Source organism: Gopherus flavomarginatus, chromosome 4 (assembly GCF_025201925.1).
Source record: "Gopherus flavomarginatus isolate rGopFla2 chromosome 4, rGopFla2.mat.asm, whole genome shotgun sequence".
NCBI classification, from domain to species: domain Eukaryota; kingdom Metazoa; phylum Chordata; order Testudines; family Testudinidae; genus Gopherus; species Gopherus flavomarginatus.
In genome coordinates, this window is record NC_066620.1 from 16,820,535 (window position 1) to 16,840,035 (window position 19,501).

General features: G+C 44.4%; 1 protein-coding gene across 1 annotated transcript in view; it reads right to left on the reverse strand.

The window, feature by feature from the left end:
- Positions 1-19,160, reverse strand: part of RAB1A (RAB1A, member RAS oncogene family) — a 31,607-nt gene extending 12,447 nt beyond the window's left edge. The window contains exons 1-2 of the mRNA XM_050952247.1: positions 18,935-19,160; positions 295-367 (exon numbers count right to left, since the gene is read on the reverse strand). Of these exons, the coding sequence (XP_050808204.1) occupies positions 295-367; positions 18,935-18,957 (96 nt within the window). The 5' untranslated portion in view covers positions 18,958-19,160. The remainder of the gene's footprint in view (positions 1-294; positions 368-18,934) is intronic.
- Positions 19,161-19,501: the final 341 nt, after the last annotated feature.

The window sequence follows — 19,501 nt, forward strand, 5'->3', positions numbered from 1 at the left end:
TAGACTAGATCAAGCAGTTATTTCCATAACTTATAGTTGCCATTTTGATTTATTCAGTTCTTACCCATTCATAAGTCATTGTGACAGAACAATCCAATTAGCTGTTATCAGTAAAATATGGGAAGAAAAGAATAAGCCAAGTACCCTCTTGGACCCACCCATCTTCCCTTGGCACACCAACTCCCAGAAAGTCAAGTATCAGTCTCGTCAAATGGAAACATCTCCTCACTTACAAGCTGCATTCAAGCAATTGTATCATTGACAAAATAGCTTTGAAAGCATAACTGAACTTACTGCAAACCTAAGTAGAAGGCAAGACTTCCCAACACCAGAGTCTCCAATCAGAAGTAGCTTGAATAAATAGTCACTGCAAAGAGAAATATATGTTAGTATTTATATACCACTGAAATTTAATCTGATATTTCAAGAACTTGAATTACACCAAACTACATGGTTTGAGTAATACAATTTCAAAGAAATAGCCATTTGCTACTGTGACTATCAGGAAATTTGAGTACTTTTTCCTCCCTCACGAGGATTACTATTCTTTACAGTTTTGTACAGTATACTTTATTTAAATAGAAATAAAAACTGACATGTTAGAATGGAAGATTCAGTGTCTGAAGTATGTTCTTCATACATGCAGTACTCATGTAAAGTTGTCATGCACCAGAAACACGATTTGTTTTAAACTAGACCTTATTCTCTTTTGTGTACTCAAGTCAAATACATTAGTCACAATTGTCAGTCAGTATACTCATGTTTCTAAATAGCATAAATTCTCAGATGGAAGGATTTATTATCCTACTACCAACTATACTAAGGATGAGTCAACTAGCAAAAAGATTATTAACACCTGCTGCTAAGATCTAAGAACCAACTCAAGCCTGTACACCAAAATACCTGGTCACAGAAGAATGAAAAGCTGGGAACTGACAGTTTTTTAAAATTTAGACAGGGTAAAGTTTGATTCCACCTCCTTTTCTGGAATCAGTAAAATGTACCTACTCAGTACCAAAACTGGATTTATGCCTTCTGAATTACAGCCTTGTTGCTAAAAAATTGAACATTGTCAGATATCTTAATGGATTTTTTTTAAACTGGCTGAAGTTTGTCTTTAAGCCTCAGAAGGAAGGCTAACAGTGTAGGGTGCAACTCAAAAAATTTGCTATAGCCATCACTGAAATGTAAGTGATCGTATTATCAGTGTCTTAATGAATACAAGAGTATTTGATAGTCTTGACTGAGTAAGAGCTAGAGAGGACAGAAAATTATCCATTTCATTCCACTCACGTTGCCTTCTAGTTTAGACAGAAAAAACATTTGCTACTGGCAAACCAGAACAGAGATTTTCATGCTTCACAAAGGTGTCCCATGTGACATTAGTTCTAGGCAGCTCCACAGAGTAATCAAATATTAACTCTTTACTCTGCCCCTTGTTAGCGAAGTGTATTAGGTCAGAACTGACTATTAGCTAAAGACCCCAGCCACCAAAATGACAAATATGGAATGTGGAATTAATACTGCTCTATGGTATTTGTACTTTTGAAACCAGCAATGTTAAGGCTTCAAACCTGAGAAATGAAGTTAACTACAACTTGTACATTTTTCAAAAAAAAAAAAAAAAAAAAAGTATTGATGCCAATATTACTATACTGAAGATTGGTTGTAAGTGGCAGCTGTCTGGTATTCAACTAAAAGTTAAAGCCTTGAGTTCTGAGATTCCTCCCTTTGGCAAAGAATGTAAGATACCATTATTTGTTTAAATAAGCTTCAACTTAAAGAGAAATGAAGATTCTGTTTCATTAGAACTATCAGCCTAAGTCTGTTGAACCAAATATAAGTCAGTCATAACTCAAGACAAATAGGACAGCGTAATGCTAAGATTAAAGCTTCTTTAGGAGACATGCATTGTACTGAAGAGTAGCATTTTGTTCTCTCCTGAACAGTCTAGACCAGAGGTCAACAACCTTTCAGAAGTGATGTGCCAAGTCGTTATTTATTCACTCTGATTTAAGGTTTTGCATGCCAGTAATACATTTTAACCTTTTTAGAAGGTCTTTCTATAAGTCTATAATACATAACTAAACTATTGTTGTATGTAAAGTAAATAAGGTTTTTTAAATGCAGCTTCTTAAACATTTTAAATTAAACTAAAATGCAGGGACCCCTGGACCGGTGGCCAGGACCCAGGCAGTGTGAGTACCACTGAAAAATCAGCTCGTGTGCCACCTTCAGCACCTGTGCCATAGGTTGCCTACCCCTGGTCTACACTGATAATGCCCTATTTTAAGCCTACAGTCACGAAAATTATAGGGCAGTGGCATTAAGCCACCCCTGAAGTATAGAACTATATTTTGGGACACAGTTGTCAGTGATTTTCAAATATCTATTTATGTGATGAAATGTTTGATAGCATAGGAGGACATCCTGCTCGTCTCTGGTACATCTGGAGCTGTATATTGGTCATTCCTATACTCTGGCAGGGAGAGACTTTAAAATACTCTTTTTAAAGGATGGAGGTGCCATTTGAGACTTTTTGCAAGTCATTTGACTACTTTTAAATGAGACTAAGTGTAGGGAAATATAATTATGTGAGACCTTATGACAATTATACTCTAACATCTTTATCATCTGCTAACATTAAAATTTCTCAGCTATACAGATCTGATGCTGGTGTAAGGAAATGTGTACTAAAGTTAATCACTACAGCAAACATAATTTGAAGTTAAAATCTGGAACACCTACTTATGAGAACTGTTCAACATCAAGATATTAAACTTAAGTGATACATGGTTTGCTTGATATTGCCATGATGTATTATAGCAGCCTAAACTAATGGCTCTCAACCTTTCCAGACTACTGTACCCCTTTCAGGAGACTGATTTCTCTTGTGGATGGCCAAGTTATGACTCATTTAAAAACGACTTGCTTTACAAAGTCAGACAAAAATACAGAAGTGTCACAACACATTACTGAAAAATTGCTTACTTTCATTTACCATATAATTATAAAATCATTTAGAATATTGTCCCTGCATTTCAGTGTGTAGTATATAGAGCAGTTAACATCATTGTGTGTATGAAATGTTAATTTGTACTGACTTCACTAGTGCTTTTTATGTAGCTTGTTGTAAAAGTAGACAAGTCTTCCTGAGTTGATGTACCCCATGGAAGACCTCTATACTGCCAGAGGTACCCTGGTTGAGAACCACTAGCCTAAACTACAGTTAATAACTTGCAACGAACCAGGCAGTATTTATACTGCAATACTTTAAGCTGAATGGACATTTAGCTTAGTCATACTCTTCACACCACTGTTTGAACAATCCGCTTGCCCAGAAGATATTCCGGACCACTGAGGGTGAAATGACATCAATTTCAGTAGAATCTAAGCATTCATTTAAAAAGGTTACAGCCTTCCAAATATCAGTTATGCTTAAACAGATGCACCACTTTCTGCCGGCTTCTCTCATCTGTCTACCTTCCCTCTGCATTTCTTTCCTTGCAGTATCCCCAGATCCTCCATCTTTATGGGCTGTATTGCCACCTCACCTCCATTTCATCTGCTGAATGGATAAGCAGGAAGAAAATGCTTAATGTTTAAAATGTCATTATACTTTGAAGTTAGTATTCCAGCCTGATCAGTGGGAGACAAAAATAAAATAAAATCAGACCCCCTTGCGAAACACAAAAAGGTATTCTCTTACCACCTCCACCACGGTTTAGTGGATAGGGCATGGATGGATACTCAGGAGACCTGGGTTCTATTCCAAGATCAGATACTTGACCTCCCACCGATTAGATAGTAATCAATCATCTTTTCCCAAAAAGCTTACAAGTCTGTAAAGCTTCGAACACAATGGGACCCTAATCTCAGGGCTGAGCAACAAGTAAAGAATCACATGAGATGAATTCCTTCAGTATTTACAAGTGAATCAAATAGCCCTCTAACTGAAACTGCCTATTAGATTACCAACAAATGACGGTAGACTAACTACTCTAGAATGATCCTGCAGTATAGAGTAAGCCTGTTCTAGACAAAAAAGTGAGTACTGAGTTATGTTCACCACAGCCTAGTAAGGTTAGACAGAGCTCTTACCTTTAGAGCCATCAACTTGAGAGGACACATTACTCTAGCATAGCCTCTTGTACATAGCTAAGTTGTAAGTTAAGCTGCTGGAGACAGGAAGACAGACTTGAAGTTGACCACTCATTTACTTAGCCACAGGAGTTTCACAATATAGAAATGACATCTGAAATCTTCTCAAGTGGACAAGTCAAGGACAGTCTTAACTTTATTAGCTTGACTGCTACTACCTATATGAATTTTTAGTACTGCTCATCAGCTGGACACCAGCTAGCTGGAGGAAGTTTAAACATTCCCTCCATCTCCACAACATCTGGAAAAAGCTGTAGGTAAAATCCAGATATTAAGATCTCCAGCACTTTGCTGTCCCTGTGTGTTGCTTAGGACAGTGGTCTCCAAACTTTTTTGATCACACCCCATCAGTAAATTTGATCACACACCTCCTGCCACGCCAGCTCTACCATTTCTGCCAAAGCAAAGTCGCTTGGACTCCCACCTGAACAGCTGATGTGAAAAAACCCCTTCCTCCTCCTGTGCACTGCCAAGGACCCTCTTGTGCACCCCACTTTGGAGACCACTGGCTTAGGAAACTCCACTTTGGCCCTAGCAGGGATTAGCAAGTGTATGATAGCTAGGTGAAGGCTTCATATCTCTTTTTTTTTATGAACTAAATATGAAAAGGCTAGTCATTCCAAAGCCAAGTTAGAAGTACAAGGTGGTGTAGTTTTCCCTTTTAAGGCTTAGCACATATATAAATTTGGGAGAATCTAGGGATTTGTTTTTAAAATCAAGATTACAAATATGGAAATTTAAGATTTTTAATAAAAGTTTCTAGGTCAGGAAAGAGAAGCAGGAGTTTACAGTTCAAGGGTTCTCAGCATTTTCTATGTCATCCACCAAGTCACGTGTTCATAGTAGCTAGAGATAAGTAAGTACCTGCTTACAGAAGTGTTGCCCCAAATTTTTTTTTTTTTTTTTTTTTTTTTTAATAAAAATCCCTACCAATTTGGAAGTGGAGACAAGTAAACCAAGCAGACGCCATAATTAAGGTTTTACAGACTGAAACTTGTAACAAGTTCTAAATCTGACTTCTCTAAAGACTGGATTACTGGAAATGTGACTATTAGCTACAGTATCCTGCTTAGGGCTAGCATGCTGACCATAAAATGGTCAGAGTAGCTTTAAATTCTGTTCCTTGACCAGGACTTAGATCAAGGGTTCTCAAACTGGGGGTTGGGACCCCTTAAGGGGTTACAAGTTTATTACATGGGGGGGGTCATGAGTTGTCAGCCTCTGCCCAAAATCCTGCTTCGCATCCAGCATTTATAACGGTGTTATCAATTAAAAACACTTAATATATTTAAGGGGGGGAGGGTCACACTCAGAGGCTTGCTATGTGAAAGGGATTACCAGCACAAAAGTTTGAGAACTACTGACAGACATTTTAAAGAGAAAGTCATACTGGTTCAGGAGTTTGTTTCAATGTTTACTTATATCAATCCTGTTCTGAGCCTCTGCCTCTCCCTCCAGCCTTCCTAACAATTCTGCCTCATGCTCCATCAAAACAAGAGGAACATGCAAAAAGATTAGGCAGGCAGGCAGCCACCTGAAGGCAGCTGTTCTGAGAGAAGTACTGCTACTAGCAATAGGTTTGGAGCAGCAGAAAGGCAGGCAGTTTCAGTGAGGAGTGGAGGACAAAGTACATGACAAGTGGCCCACTATTTGTCCTCTGACCATGAGGGTCAGGCCTTCAGGCCCTTAAGGTCAAAGAGCCTTGCTGTAAGCCAAGAGAAACAGCAACTATAAATGAAATTTGAGACTGACTCAACAGCTCTACTGAGAAACTTTGGAATAATTCTGCTCATTTCTAATTTAGACTGAACAGTAAAGTGAGCCATGCAGTAGTTCGAGTGATTGCTCATATCCATTCCAGTTAGGTGTGCGCGCGCCACGTGCACGTTCGTCGGAAGACTTTTTACCCCAGCAACACTCGGTGGGTTGGCTGGGTGCCCTCTGGAGTGGCACCGCTATGGCACTGGATATATACCCCAGCTGACCCAGCCACCCTTCAGTTCCTTCTTACTGCCCGTGTCTGTCATTGGAACAGTGCAGTGAGGCTTAGCTGACCTCCACTTCCCTAGCTAACGAACGAGAACTACGAGTATTGTGTATATAGTTATAATCCTTTATATTATATAGTTATGTTTCTTTACTAGTATAGTTAGTTTTGTAATAGTTAGTGGGGTTCAGGGACTAGCTCCTTCCCTGCACCTGGTGCCGGAGCCCATGCCCGGCTCACCGGGTTTCAAACCGTGCTTAGCCTGCCACAAGCTGATGCCGACAGGAGATCCGCACGACTCCTGTTTGAAGTGCCACGGGGAAATCGCACTTGACAGCTAAGTGCCCCATTTGCAAGGCTTTCAAGCCGAGAACAAAAAAGGAGCGGGACATCATGCTTAAGCAGCTCCTCATGGAGGTGGCCCTCACTCCTCCACTTTCGGCACTGAGCGCTGGTCAGTCGGTGAGCAGAAGCGCCTCCGCGGCACCAGTACACCCAAGGACTCACGGCACTCAAGTCGGCTCAACGACACTCCCTCTACCCGAGGTTGAGAAAGGCCAAGACTCCTGTTGCTTTGGCACCAACTGCACAGTAGCCAGAGAGTACGCCTAAGTCGGACTGCCCGACACCGACACCCGCCGCAGCACTGACTAAAATTGGCACCGTCGATTCCGGTCCCACAAGGGCTGTTGAGTCCGGTGCCTGTTAGCTCCCCAGCGTGTGCCGCGGTAGAGCTCACTATGCCGTCCACGCCGGAGGCGTTCTCAGTGGCGAGGGACCTGATTGCCCTGACAGACTCGGCACTGCCTCTACCCCTGGCGAGGGTAATCCAATCCATAGGCAAGCCAACCTTGATTAGGCCACCCTCTGTCGGTGCAGCTGACCGGCACCACTCACGATCGCGGTCCTGCAGATGCTCCAGGTCCAGATGGGCTCTTAGGTCTACTGGAGGTGGCCCCGAGGAGGAAGTCCCTGCCACTGCCTCATCTGGAGAGGAAGAAGATGAAACGCCGGAGACAAGCGGGTCTTGTATGGCCTCTTGCCATACAAGACCCGCTTGTCTCCGGCGTTTCATCTTCTTCCTCTCCAGATGAGGCAGTGGCAGGGACTTCCTCCTCGGGGCCACCTCCAGTAGACCTAAGAGCCCATCTGGACCTCCTCAGGAGAGAGTGGCGCTCAACATGAGCCTCCAGGTGGAGGAGGTCCTGGAGGTCGAGGACCCTGTAGTGAGCATCCTGTCGGCAGATGCCCCCACTAGGGTGGCTTTGCCCTTTATCAGGACCATCCAGGCTAATGCAGACACCTTATAGCAGTCCCCAGCCTCCATCCCCCCTACAGCAAAGGGGGTCGAGCACAAATACGTGGTACCCTCTCGGGGGTACGAGTATCTATATGTCCACCCTCCTCCCTGGTTGTCCAATCGGTCAACGAGAGGGAGCGCCATGGCCAACAGGCGCCAGCCCCAAAGTCAAAGGAGGCTAGGCAAATGGACCTACTTGGCCGCAAGGTGTATTTGGCAGGTACCCAACAGCTCCAAGTGGCAAATCAGCAGGCTCTACTGAGCCGTTATAGCTACAACACCTGGGCAGAAGTGGGTAGCTATACAGAGCTACTCCCCCCCAGATTCCCGACAGGAATTCGCTGCATTCCAACTGCCTCTCCTACTTCCTCCCGTTGTGGTCCCAATTGACCTCAGACCTATGGGTCCTACACACTGTGAAACAAGCGTACCACCTCCAATTTGTTTCATCCCCACCTTCCCACCCGGTCCCTCTTCAGGGACCCCTCTCACGAGCAGTTCCTCCTACAAGAGGTGCAGACGCTCCTTGCCATAGGAGCAATAGAAGAGGTGCCGCAAAACGAGAAGGGCAAAGGGTTTTACTCCCAGTACTTTCTGATCCCCAAGTCGAAAGGAGGCCTCAGGCCCATCCTAGACGTGCGAGGCCTCAAGAAGTTCATGATAAAGTTGAAGTTCTGCATGGTCTCCCTAGGGACCATTATCCCATCCTTGGATCCTGGAGACTGGTATGCTGCCCTCAATATGAAGGACGCATACTTTCACGTCGCCATTTTTCCTCCACACAGGAGGTACCTTCACTTTGTAACCAACCACCAGCACGTCCAGTTCACGGTCCACCCCTTTGACCTCTCCATGGCCCCAAGGGTGTTTACAAAGTGCATGGCCGTAGTCACCACACACCTCCGCTGACGTCGGATAACAAGTATTCCCGTATCTGGACAACTGGCTCAGAGGGACCTCCGAGACACAGGTCAGACAGCATATAGACATTGTCAGGGACCTATTCACACGCTTAGGCCTGATGCTCAATGTGGAGAAATCCACACTGGTCCCCACACAAAGGCTAGACTTCATAGGAGCTACCCTGGACTCCAATCTAGCCGAGGCCTACCTACCCCAGCCACGATTCCAGGCAATGGCAACGATCATTCAAGGTCTGCAGAACTTCCCAATGACCTCGGCTCGCACCTGTCTCGGTCTCCTAGGTCACATGGCTGCCTGTACTTGTGACCATATGCCAGGCTCTGCCTACGATCCCTCCAAACATGGCTCAACTCAGTCTACTGTCCAGGCAGGGACCCGATAGACACAATAGTCACCATTCCCCCAAGCACCCTATGCTCCCTCGACAGGTGGCTAACACCCTCCCTGGTATGTGCAAGGCTACCGTTCCATCCGCCACAACCCTCACTGTCCCTGATGACGGACGAGTCATCTCTCGGATGGGGGGGCTCACCTTGGACACTTTTGTACCCAGGGCCTTTGGTCACCACAGGAGCTGACACTTCACATAAATGTCCGAGAGCTGAGAGCGGTCCACCTGGCGTGCCAGACATTCCAGCAGCATCTACACGGCCGTTGTGTTGTCTGTAAACACTGAGACACAACAGCCATGTACGTCAACAAACAGAAAGGGACTCGATCTTCCCCCCTCTGTCAGGAGACCATCTGACTCTGGGACTTCTGCATAGCCCATTCGATAGACCTGATAGCCTCCTTTCTCCCAGAGGTTCAGAACACTCTAGTGGATCAGCTGAGCAGATCCTTCCTCTGCCACGAATGGTTGATAAGACCAGATGTTATTCATTCAGTCTTCCAGAATTGGGGCTTTCCCAACGTAGACCTGTTCCGAACAGGAAATGCCAAGCGTTCTGCTCCTTCCAGGGTCTTTCACCGGGATCAATCTCAGACGCATTCTCATGTCGTGGACGCACCGGCTGCTCTATGCCTTCCCTCCGTTCCCGCTGGTTCACAAGGTCCTGATAAAACTCCGCAGGGACAGAGCGCACCTAATCATGATTGCGCCAGCGTGTCCCAGACAGCGCTGGTGCATCACACTGCTCAACCTGTCCATAGCCAGCCCAATTACCCTGCCTCTCCACCCGGACCTCATAACACAGGACTGCGGCAATCTTCGCCACCTGGACCTGCAGGCCCTCCACCTCACGGCGTGGCTCCTGTGTGGCTAAACAGGTCAGAGTTACGCTGCTCCGGTCCGGTACAACATATACTCCTGAGTAGCAGAAAGCCTTCCACTCGGTCAACATATCTGGCCAAGTGGAAATGTTTCTCCTGCTGGTGTGAAATGCAGAATACTACTCCCTCTCAGGTCTCGATCCCCACTATCTCAGACTACCTCTGGTCCCTTAAGCAGCAGGGCCTGGCGATATCATCTCTGAGGGTGCACTTGGCGGCCATCTCCACATTCCATCCAGGGGAGAGTGGACACTCTGTTTTCCCATCCTTTAGTTACTAGATTTCTCAAGGGCCTGGAGCGCCTCTACCCCAGGTAGACTGCCGTGCCCCTACCTGGGACCTCAATCTAGTCCTAAGCAGGCTTATGCTTTCATCATTCAAGCCGTTGGCAACTTGCTCGCTGCTATACCTGTCCTGGAAGACAGTTTTCTTAGTAGCCATTACATCGGCCAGACGAGTCTGAGCGCTAATGGTGGACCCACCGTATACTGTCTTTCACAAGGACAAGGTACAGTTGCGACCACATCCGGCGTTCCTCCCTAAGGTGGTGTCGGCCTTCCATACCAATCAGGACATCTTCCTTCCGGTCTTCTTCCCAAAGCCTCACTCATCTCAGTGGGAACAGCAGTTACACTCCTTAGATGTCCACAGGGCGCTCGCTTTTTATATCGATCGGACGAAGCCCTTCCAGAAATCACCCCAACTCTTCGTTGCTGTGGCTGACCGGATGAAAGGCCTACCTGTCTCCTCCCAGAGGATCTCCTCTTGGGTGACAGCGTGCATCTGCATGTGCTATGACCTGGCTCATGTTCCCTCGGGCCATCTCACTGCACATTCTACCAGAGCTCAGGCTTCATCAGCTGCCTTCCTGGCCCATGTACCAATCCAGGAGATTGGTCGTGCAGCTCCCTGGTCCTCGGTCCACACCTTTGCTTTGCACTATGCTCTGGTCTAACAATCTAGAGATGATGCAGCCTTTAGCTCAGTGGTTTTGCACTTTGCCACATCTCACTCCAACCCCACCACCTAGGTAAGGCTTGGGAATCACCTAACTGGAATGGATATGAGCAATCACTCGAAGAAGAAAAGACTGTTACTCACCTTTGTAACTGTTGTTCTTCGAGATGTGTTGCTCATATCCATTCCAAACCCACCCTCCTTCCCCACTATCAGAGTAGCCGGCAAGAAGGAACTGAAGAGTTGCTGGGGTATATATCCGGTGCCATAGCAGCGCCACTCCAGGGGGCGCCCAGCTGACCCACCAAATGTTGCTAGGGTAAAAAGTCTTCCGACGAACGTGCACACGGTACGCGCACACTTAACTGGAATGGATATAAGCAACACATCTCGAAGAACAACAGTTACAAAGGTGAGTAACTGTCTTCTCTCCTCTATAAAGCCAGCAAGGTACTTCTAGCAATACACAAGCTAACTGTTAGCTAACAAGTTAAAAGCCAAGACACAACAAGACAGCTGTAAAATTAATGTGTTAGCAGGCATAGGTAAATTAAGCTCTAGTGTATACCTCAACCTGCTAGCTGCCTGGTCATCACTAGGATCGTTCCTCATGTTAGTCACCATACATTAAGATGGCCAGAATAGGCTGCACACAGTACCAAAAGCTCCTTTAAAAGTGCCTCCGTTTCATATGCTGGCATTCATGATCAGCCATGGAGCCCTATAATTTTTTTTTAGGTAATAGTAGCATTGTGATCAGCAAAAAGCTATCAAATTTGACCTGGCAACCACTCCTCCCCCGTAATGGGGTGGGCCACGCCAAACCTGAGTGGTGCTGTGACCCTGCATGTGAGGTCTCAACTTCCAGGGTAGGGTGCCAAGCTGCAGGTGAGTTTATCATGTTTTCTAAGTTGTGTTTTATTTTGTATTTGGGAACAACATAGGGCTGTAATCATCAGGAATTGGAAAGATTTAAGGTTCTTTGGGAAACTTTCGCTGTGCATTTCCATGTTTTGTAGTGCCTGGAAGCTGACCTTTCCTTTTGTCAGGCCAGCTTCTATTTTAGGTGTTTTCCCTCTTTAGTTTATATTAACTGAGTCAGGGCTGGTGTTGGTTTTTGCCTAGTAGAGAAAGAAGTCTTAAGGGAAGCACACTGAGGCCTTAAGGCATTACTTCAATTAAAAAAAAAAGAAAGTGAAAGTGTGTATTCCATCCCCACCCCCCCACTACACTTTGAAGGAATTAATGTCACTGTGAAAGAGTGACAATGTTACTAACACCAAGAGTTTCCTTAGGGATAAGTTGTCCAGGTTTGGATATTTACATCAAACTATCAAAAGAAAGATGCATTTTGATGCAACTCATATGGAAGGAATTTGGTGTGATATAAACTTGAGGTCTGCCCCTGTGCTCTAAAGGGGAGCATCAGGGCACCTGAAGAGCCGCCTCTTTGTATGCAAGGAAGTGCACAGATATCCTCAAGTGACTTCTGTATCTATAGCTATGATGGACACACAGCCATAAACAGAATTGAAGCCTGTTTCTCTATATGAATGAATCTGGATTAAAAGTAAGAGCCTAACATGATTGTTATGACAAATACATGGCTAACGGGAGAGTTTCCATTAACACTTAGAGCACCTGGGTGTAAAAATACAGCCCCGGAAGAACAGCTGGAGTTTATCATTTTCAATCCACTTTTTCTGAATTCTGGAGGAAGATCAGCAACAAAATCCTAGCAAGCTACAGTAAAATACTTGGTTGCCAGATCTGTTTGATTTTTGGCTAACACATCAGGCTGGAGTATCTTTAACATCATTACAGGTGAATTTCTGTCTTTAGATGGGTTATGTGGGACTCCATAGCTTAACCTGTGCATAATGCTTTCATGTAGCTACAGACAGCCCTATGACTGCCCCATATGCAATTGCTGGATAATTGTGTTCTGTAATGGAAGCTTTTTTTGAAAGTTAAGTCTAGCCCTTATGGTTGAAAAGAACCTTCATGAAGTGTACCAAATGTAAGTGGATGAAATGATGTCAGCAGACATTCTGAAGCAGCTGGGAAGCGTGAACTTCTCCCAGTCATCATGATGGGGAGTTAATGCTAAATCCAAGTTCACTGTTAACTATTTCAGTGCTGGACCTTAAATAAACAAACTAGTGTAACTGTCCATTGTGGGAAATAGCAAGTTGTAGGGGGAGGTGTAGCACGGCAGCTCCAAGCCATAAAGCAGTTCTTAAACTTTTTAGACTACTGTACCCTTTGAGGAGTTTGATTTGTTTTGCATACCCCCAATTTACACCGGACTTAAGCTACATGCTTACAAAATCAGGAATAAAAAATTTAAAACAAAGTGTCACACAATTATGAAATTGCTTTCTCTCTCATTTTTACCATGTAATTATACAATAAATCAGTTGGAATATAAATACACTGAAATGTAAGTACATAACAGTATAAACAAGTCATTGTCCATATGAAATTTTAGTTTGTACTTACTTTGCTTGTGCTTTTTATGTAGCCTGTTGTAAAACTAGGCAAATATTTTCCTGAGTTGATGTACCCCCAGGAGACCTCTGCATACCCCCAACAGTACAGGTACCCCTGCCAAAGGATTACTAGGCTGAAGGGAACAAAGGCTTTTGAATCCACCTTACTTTAAAGGTAAGTTTATGGCCAATCTCCTCCTGCCACGAAGTTGAGGGGAAGGAGATGCTTACCCTCTCCGTGTCCAAAAACCTCAGTTTCCTCCTCAGTAGCAAAGGTATCAAGGCTGCCTCTCAAAAAGCATCCCTATCCAATTTCTGACCCTACTTTCAATGTCATTATATATTTACATTACAAAAACCCAACACAAAAAGTTTGGGTATGTAACTGCATCTAAAAAATACAATACTATGCTGACATTATGCATTTTCATATTTGATTCATTAAAAGCCTGCCACCAGATTTCTAGTTTGCCATAGTGTTGTAGAAATCAGAGAGTTTAGCCAGACATAAGGAACACAGCACCCTACTCAGATGCCCTTCAGGAGCTAATTCAAGAGTTTTATGCACTTCAATAGCAACAAATGGAGTAAAAGAGTGGACCACAGACTTCCAATCAGCCAGCATCTGTTTTCATCCAGCATACGCGCATCAAAAATGCGTGTAAGTAGGATTCTTTGGTCCTTCCATGCTTAAACTGACAGACCAAGGCAGTTGGGAAGGAGGGCTTGGGGTTACTGATGCATAAGACATGGTTTGTCTAGATCAGTTTTGCAACACAACAAGAGTATTCCTGACCACACAAGTTAAAGGCACACTGGTTATATAACAATTAATGCAGACAGAACATGGGACTACGTGATCCCTTATGTTAAGACCAAAATTGATAACTTAGTGGAAATCTGTGTCCTGATTTAAAGTGTTCTTTAGGATTTTTGTTATAAAAAGAATAGATGTGTTCTTGGTGATATACACCTACTGCAATCCCAAAACTCTTTATTCTGCTATCAGCCTTTGGCTAGGAGAGGATCTTGGTTGGTTTTCTTTTACAGTATCATTAAGCTCTGATTTTACTTATCAGATAATGTGAAAGTTACTCTGAAAGATGAGGTACCTATTAGTTCTACCATGGCAGCAAGAGAAGAGTTGCACTGTTTAGAAGTACAATAAAGTAAAAAGATGAAAATCTCATTTCAAGGAAGATTAAAAACAGAGCTAAATCAACTTATGATTGATTACAGTTATTTATTGCACTCCAACAGTAAGTGGAAAAACCCACAATATTTACACTTTAAACAGGAACTTGCCCTACACTGGAGAAAGCAGCATTTTTCTAACTTGCAAGAATACCTGCTTATGCAGACCTGAAATTCAGTAACAGAAAGAACTTGTTTAAGGACTAAGAAATTTTAGGATGGACCATTTTAATAAGCTTATAAAAGAAAATAAAGGCAGTTTAAGTTTTAAAAGTATCAGAAGTTTCATAGGAGAAAAGTAATGAGTAAGCAATTTCTAAGCCACGGATTAGTGAAGTCTCCAGAATATACTCTTTGGTAGAAGTCCAGAAAGGAACTTAACACTCATGATTCAAGTTGTATTTCCTGTAAGGGATGTGTTTTACTCTTCCTCTTTAATCTTTTCCATTCAGAGATGGTTACTTTCTAATTTAAGAGTGGCATGGTTTGGTCACTTTGGAAGTCAATGAAAATCCTTTATTCGCCAAAGAGTAGTATACAGCAACCTCCAACCCTGCCACAGAGTGAAGAGTGCTATATCTGGTTAACTAATTTCTATGATAAAATAAAACTACGGATTGCTGTTAATGGACTCTTGCATCTGTCTTCATTTTAGACAAGCTTTGAATAGTACAAAGAGAGCCAGTTTATCTAATCTAAACTGTCCATTTGTACAAGTTTTTTCCATATTGAAGCTAGCTAATTCTAATATTAAATGCCAGTTTCTCAAACTGAAGTATGCAAGATCTCATTTTGGGTATGTCTACACTACCCACCAGATTGCTGGATAGTGATTGATCTATCGGGGAATCGATGTATCGCCTCTAGATGAGACACAATACATTGATCCCTGAACGCGCTTCCTATCGATGCTGGAACTCCACCAGTACAAGAAGCAGAAGCGGAGTCGACGGGGGAGCGATGGCCGTTGATTCCGCACCACGAGGATGTGAAGTACAGGAGAGTCATCTTACGTGGTGGTTCCATTCTGCAGTTAGCGCGTAAAGCAAAAACCGTGTATAGTAAAAATTACATTGAGTTGAATGGCAGGCGGAATCGCCTGCACTACAGGTACAGTATTAAAATTGTCTCTTTTTTGCTGACCACGTAAAGCTGAAATCATGCATGTTACAGGTCTGTAGCATCTTGTGTGCATTTAAGTCGCTCTAAGATACACAACTTCAGCTATGAGAACAGTGTAGCTGAAGTTGACGTATCTTAGATTGATTCTTTCCCCCCACCCCCCAGTATAGACCAGGGATTTGTCAGACATGCTATTCTTCTGAAAAGGTAGATTTACATCCACATTGATACATACAGGTCTGCCAACAACTGCTCCCACAAGCAGAACAAAACCAGAATGAAAGTTAATACATCTAACACCTCATAATTCCCTGCAAGAAACACTGACTCTGTTATTAAATGTTTGAGTAGAGATTTTGTATTATATAGTTTCTGCCCACTGGTCTCAGTAATGCAGAGCATTCATTCCAAGAAATCTCTTATAATTAAAATTAGGATTAAAGCTGTAATGTTACCTCCTTGTTTTGTTTACTTACTAAATTTTACAAGTTGGCAAGTAATTCTCAGTGAGACCCTTAGTCACTGGAAAACTAGTTATATTAAGATCAAATATTTGTGTGTAAATTGTTTTATTTGAAAAGCCAGTCTGTGCAAGTACTTCCCATCCTTCCAGAAGTATCAACATACAGTAACAAAAAAACCCTGTCTTCCCCCCACACACACTCAATGTTACGTTTTAGTCAAATGTTTCTGAAATTCTCCAATAGTTGGAATCACTAACAAGCTTTCATTATAGCATTTGCTCTAGCCTATTTTTTTTAAGATCTTGTAGGCAGTTGTCCAGATTATTGAATATTTCAGAAAGTCAAATGATTGCAAAAATGTTTTGATAATATGCAAGTCTTTATACTCAATGATGGTACTTAAATCACTACCTTGTTTGAGAAGTGTTTTTTGCTGAAGCCACTCTAAAACTTGTTACATAATCCTATCAAGAAGCAAAGCTAGTCAGCTTCACAGAAACAAACCAAACATCCTGGTTTGTCTTGAAGTCCAAGATTAAACCTGACCCAGAACCAATCTAATCTTGAATTTGGGGGTTAAATTAATTCTTTCAACAATTAATTACCCTTCAAAGGATTTTTACCATTTATCAAGAGATTTCTGAAGTGCTTCTCATTTCAAGGCTGCTTCTAATTAGCCAGCACAAAAAACACAAGGTTGTGATCATATGTCAAGTAAGGAATTCAAAAGCCACTATCACAGGGCTGGTCTACACCCGGGGGGGGGGGAGGGGGGAGAGGGGAAATCGATTTAAGATAAGCAGAGTATCTTAGATAGAGTTACCTACCATCCTCACAGCTTCCCCTGTCAACTCCGCTACCGCCATTGGCATTGGTGGAGTTCCAGAGTCGACAGGCATGTGTTCGGGGATTGATATCACGTCTAGATGAGACGTGATATATCAGTCCTCGAGAAATCGATTGCTACCCGCTGATACGGCCAGTAGTGAAGACATACCCACAGAGCAGCACTCGCTATATAAAAGCAAACCTTTAGAACAATAAAAGATTTGTTTCTGGATTTACTGATATTTAACTTTACTAAGAAATATCTAGACACAGCCAATAGACTAAGTCCACAACTGAATCACCCTTGCTTTCCAATATCCAAAACATTGCAGTTTTGTGATAATGGAAAGCAAGGTAAGTTAGCATCATTATCCCAATCTGAAATGCAAAAAAATGCCAGAAGAAACTAAAGGCTTTTTAAAATTCACTTCAGTATCTACAGTATTAGCAACAAGTAACAGAGCTTGTTTTCACATTTTCACTGATTCTGTTCTCTTGTACACTGGCAAGATTAGAGAGAGAAAAAAAAGGATTTATTGTCTGACTTTTTAGAAGTGGCAAAGTCACACTACTCTTAACAATCAGGTAGCCTGCTGGCAACAGTAACTAGGGACCTCAGTCAGCTCTACTCCCAAAGTAGTGACTGCTAAAATAAACACACAAAAACCACCAACTTCAGTTGATCAAATAAACTCTCACTTAGTTAATAATAGTACCATTATAACCTAATATACAATCTTTTCATCCATAAATGCCTCTATTTCCAGTTCAAGGCATCACCTGTAGCAGTGGTTCTCAACCAGGGGTCCACAAGCAAGTTTCAAGGGGGCCACCATGCAGGGCCAGCATTAGACTCATTGGGGCCCAGAGCAGAAAGTTGAAGCCCCACTGCATGGGGCTGAAGCCCTGCTACCCGAGCCCTGCTACCCAGGGCTGAAGCCGAAGCCTAAGCAGTGTAACTTTGTGGGGGGCCTGATGCCAAACCTGGCTTTTATATGCAGAAAACCATTTATTGTTGCACAGGTGGGCTGTGGAATTTTTATAGCATATTGGAGGGGCCTCAGCAAGAAAAAGGTTGAGATCCCCTGACCTATAGGAATATTTCACTATCAAGCCACAGTATTGCAAAATCTACATAAGCAAGAATGTGTTTTGCAAGAGCCATGTGACACACACACGACTTGCAGCTAAAATGAAGGGTGGACTTCTGAATGTTAAAGTTGCCAACAGAAAGAGCCACTTTCACAAGAACTGATTTTTTCCAGGTTTTTAAACCTTGGTCCTCTTCCTCTCCAAGAGAAGCTTAATATTCTAGGGACCAAACAAGCCTTAGCAGAGTCTTAAGTATACAATGGTAGTGAGATTTGCTTGAAAATCAAATTAAAATTCTTCCTTCTCCTGCAATGGTTACCTGGATCAAAGTTAAAAACAAAGTTTACTATGAATGTCTGGTCTACTGCTCCTCAGGTCAGTGGAGAAAATTCCATTAACTTTTCATAACAAGTCACGAAATCTCCTCACTCCCATCTGTGAGGAATGCCATGTGTAACCCAAACTCTCCAGAGAGCATAAAAGTCCATAATGGCCTCTCTTTGCATTCCTCTAAGTTGTGTGTTCAGTGACATTTTGTATGGAGCAAAATCCACTTGAAAGATTGACAGGAAGAGGTGATCACTTGCTTTACAGCCTGTTAATAACCAATCAAGACGGATCTGAGTTTGCCAGGGCTGTACACAAATCACTCCTGGGGTCTGACAGGTTACAGCGACCCAGAGCTCAGCCCGGTGACCTCCGGCTCCCCTCTCATCCAAACCCCTGTGACGTACACGCTCTCTTAAGGCCCAGGAGACGCTGCCCTGCCCCTCGCAGGCAGACAGGTGATGTTTACTACAAAAAGCTGTAGCCAAGCCCGCAGGCCAATGAGGTGCCCGGGGACACTCACCCCAGCGGGAGGGAGGATGCCGCCACCTGGCTCTTGCACAGCGCTTCCCACGGCAGCTCTCGCAGCCGGAGGTACCAGCCCCTCGGACGCACGTCGCCTCCTCATACCCCTTGGCCAGCCCCACCCTCCTCCTCCCGCTGCCCCCAGACAGCCCTCCCCACCCCCACCGCTCCCAGCCCCACCACATCCCTGCCCCTCGCCGGAGGCGGACACAATGAGGCCCGCCGCCCCTCGCACCGGGCGAGCGCCCCCCGCAGCGCAGCGCAGCACCGCCCCCCCGGCCGGACTCACTATTCGGGATTCATGCTGGACATATCAGTGGGGGCCCCCCGGCCTCTGGAGAACGAGCTCGCTCTGAGGAGCAGCGGCGGCGGCCAGACCCCCGCAGCGGGAGCTCCGCAGATGCAGGCGTCCGACGGGGCAGCGGAGGCAGCAGCTTCTCCCCCGTCCCCTCGCAGGCGGCAGCCTCCGCTCTGAGCTCCGCAACCCAAAATGGCTGCCAGCCCCGAACCAGGAAACAGGGAAACCTCTCCCCAAGGAGGGTTTACATGGTGGGAGGGCAGCGGCGGGGGACGCTGGGAAAGCGAGTTCCCAGCCCGGGAGCGCCCCCTACATCCTGCCGCAGACTTAGAGGGGTAGGAACTCGCCTTCCCGGCAACACCCGCGCCTCACGCAGCGCATGCGCAATCTGGAGCCTTTCTTTTCTCTCCCCGGTTGACTCGGCTTTGCTGTCCAGGCAGTGGATTGGCTGAGAGCGAGCCGGCCGGGTAACGTCAGCCGTGAGACGTGGCAGCTCGGGCGACTCACTAACCGGACGGAAAGAAGAGGGCGTGGCCGCGGGGTGCGGAGAGGGGAGGG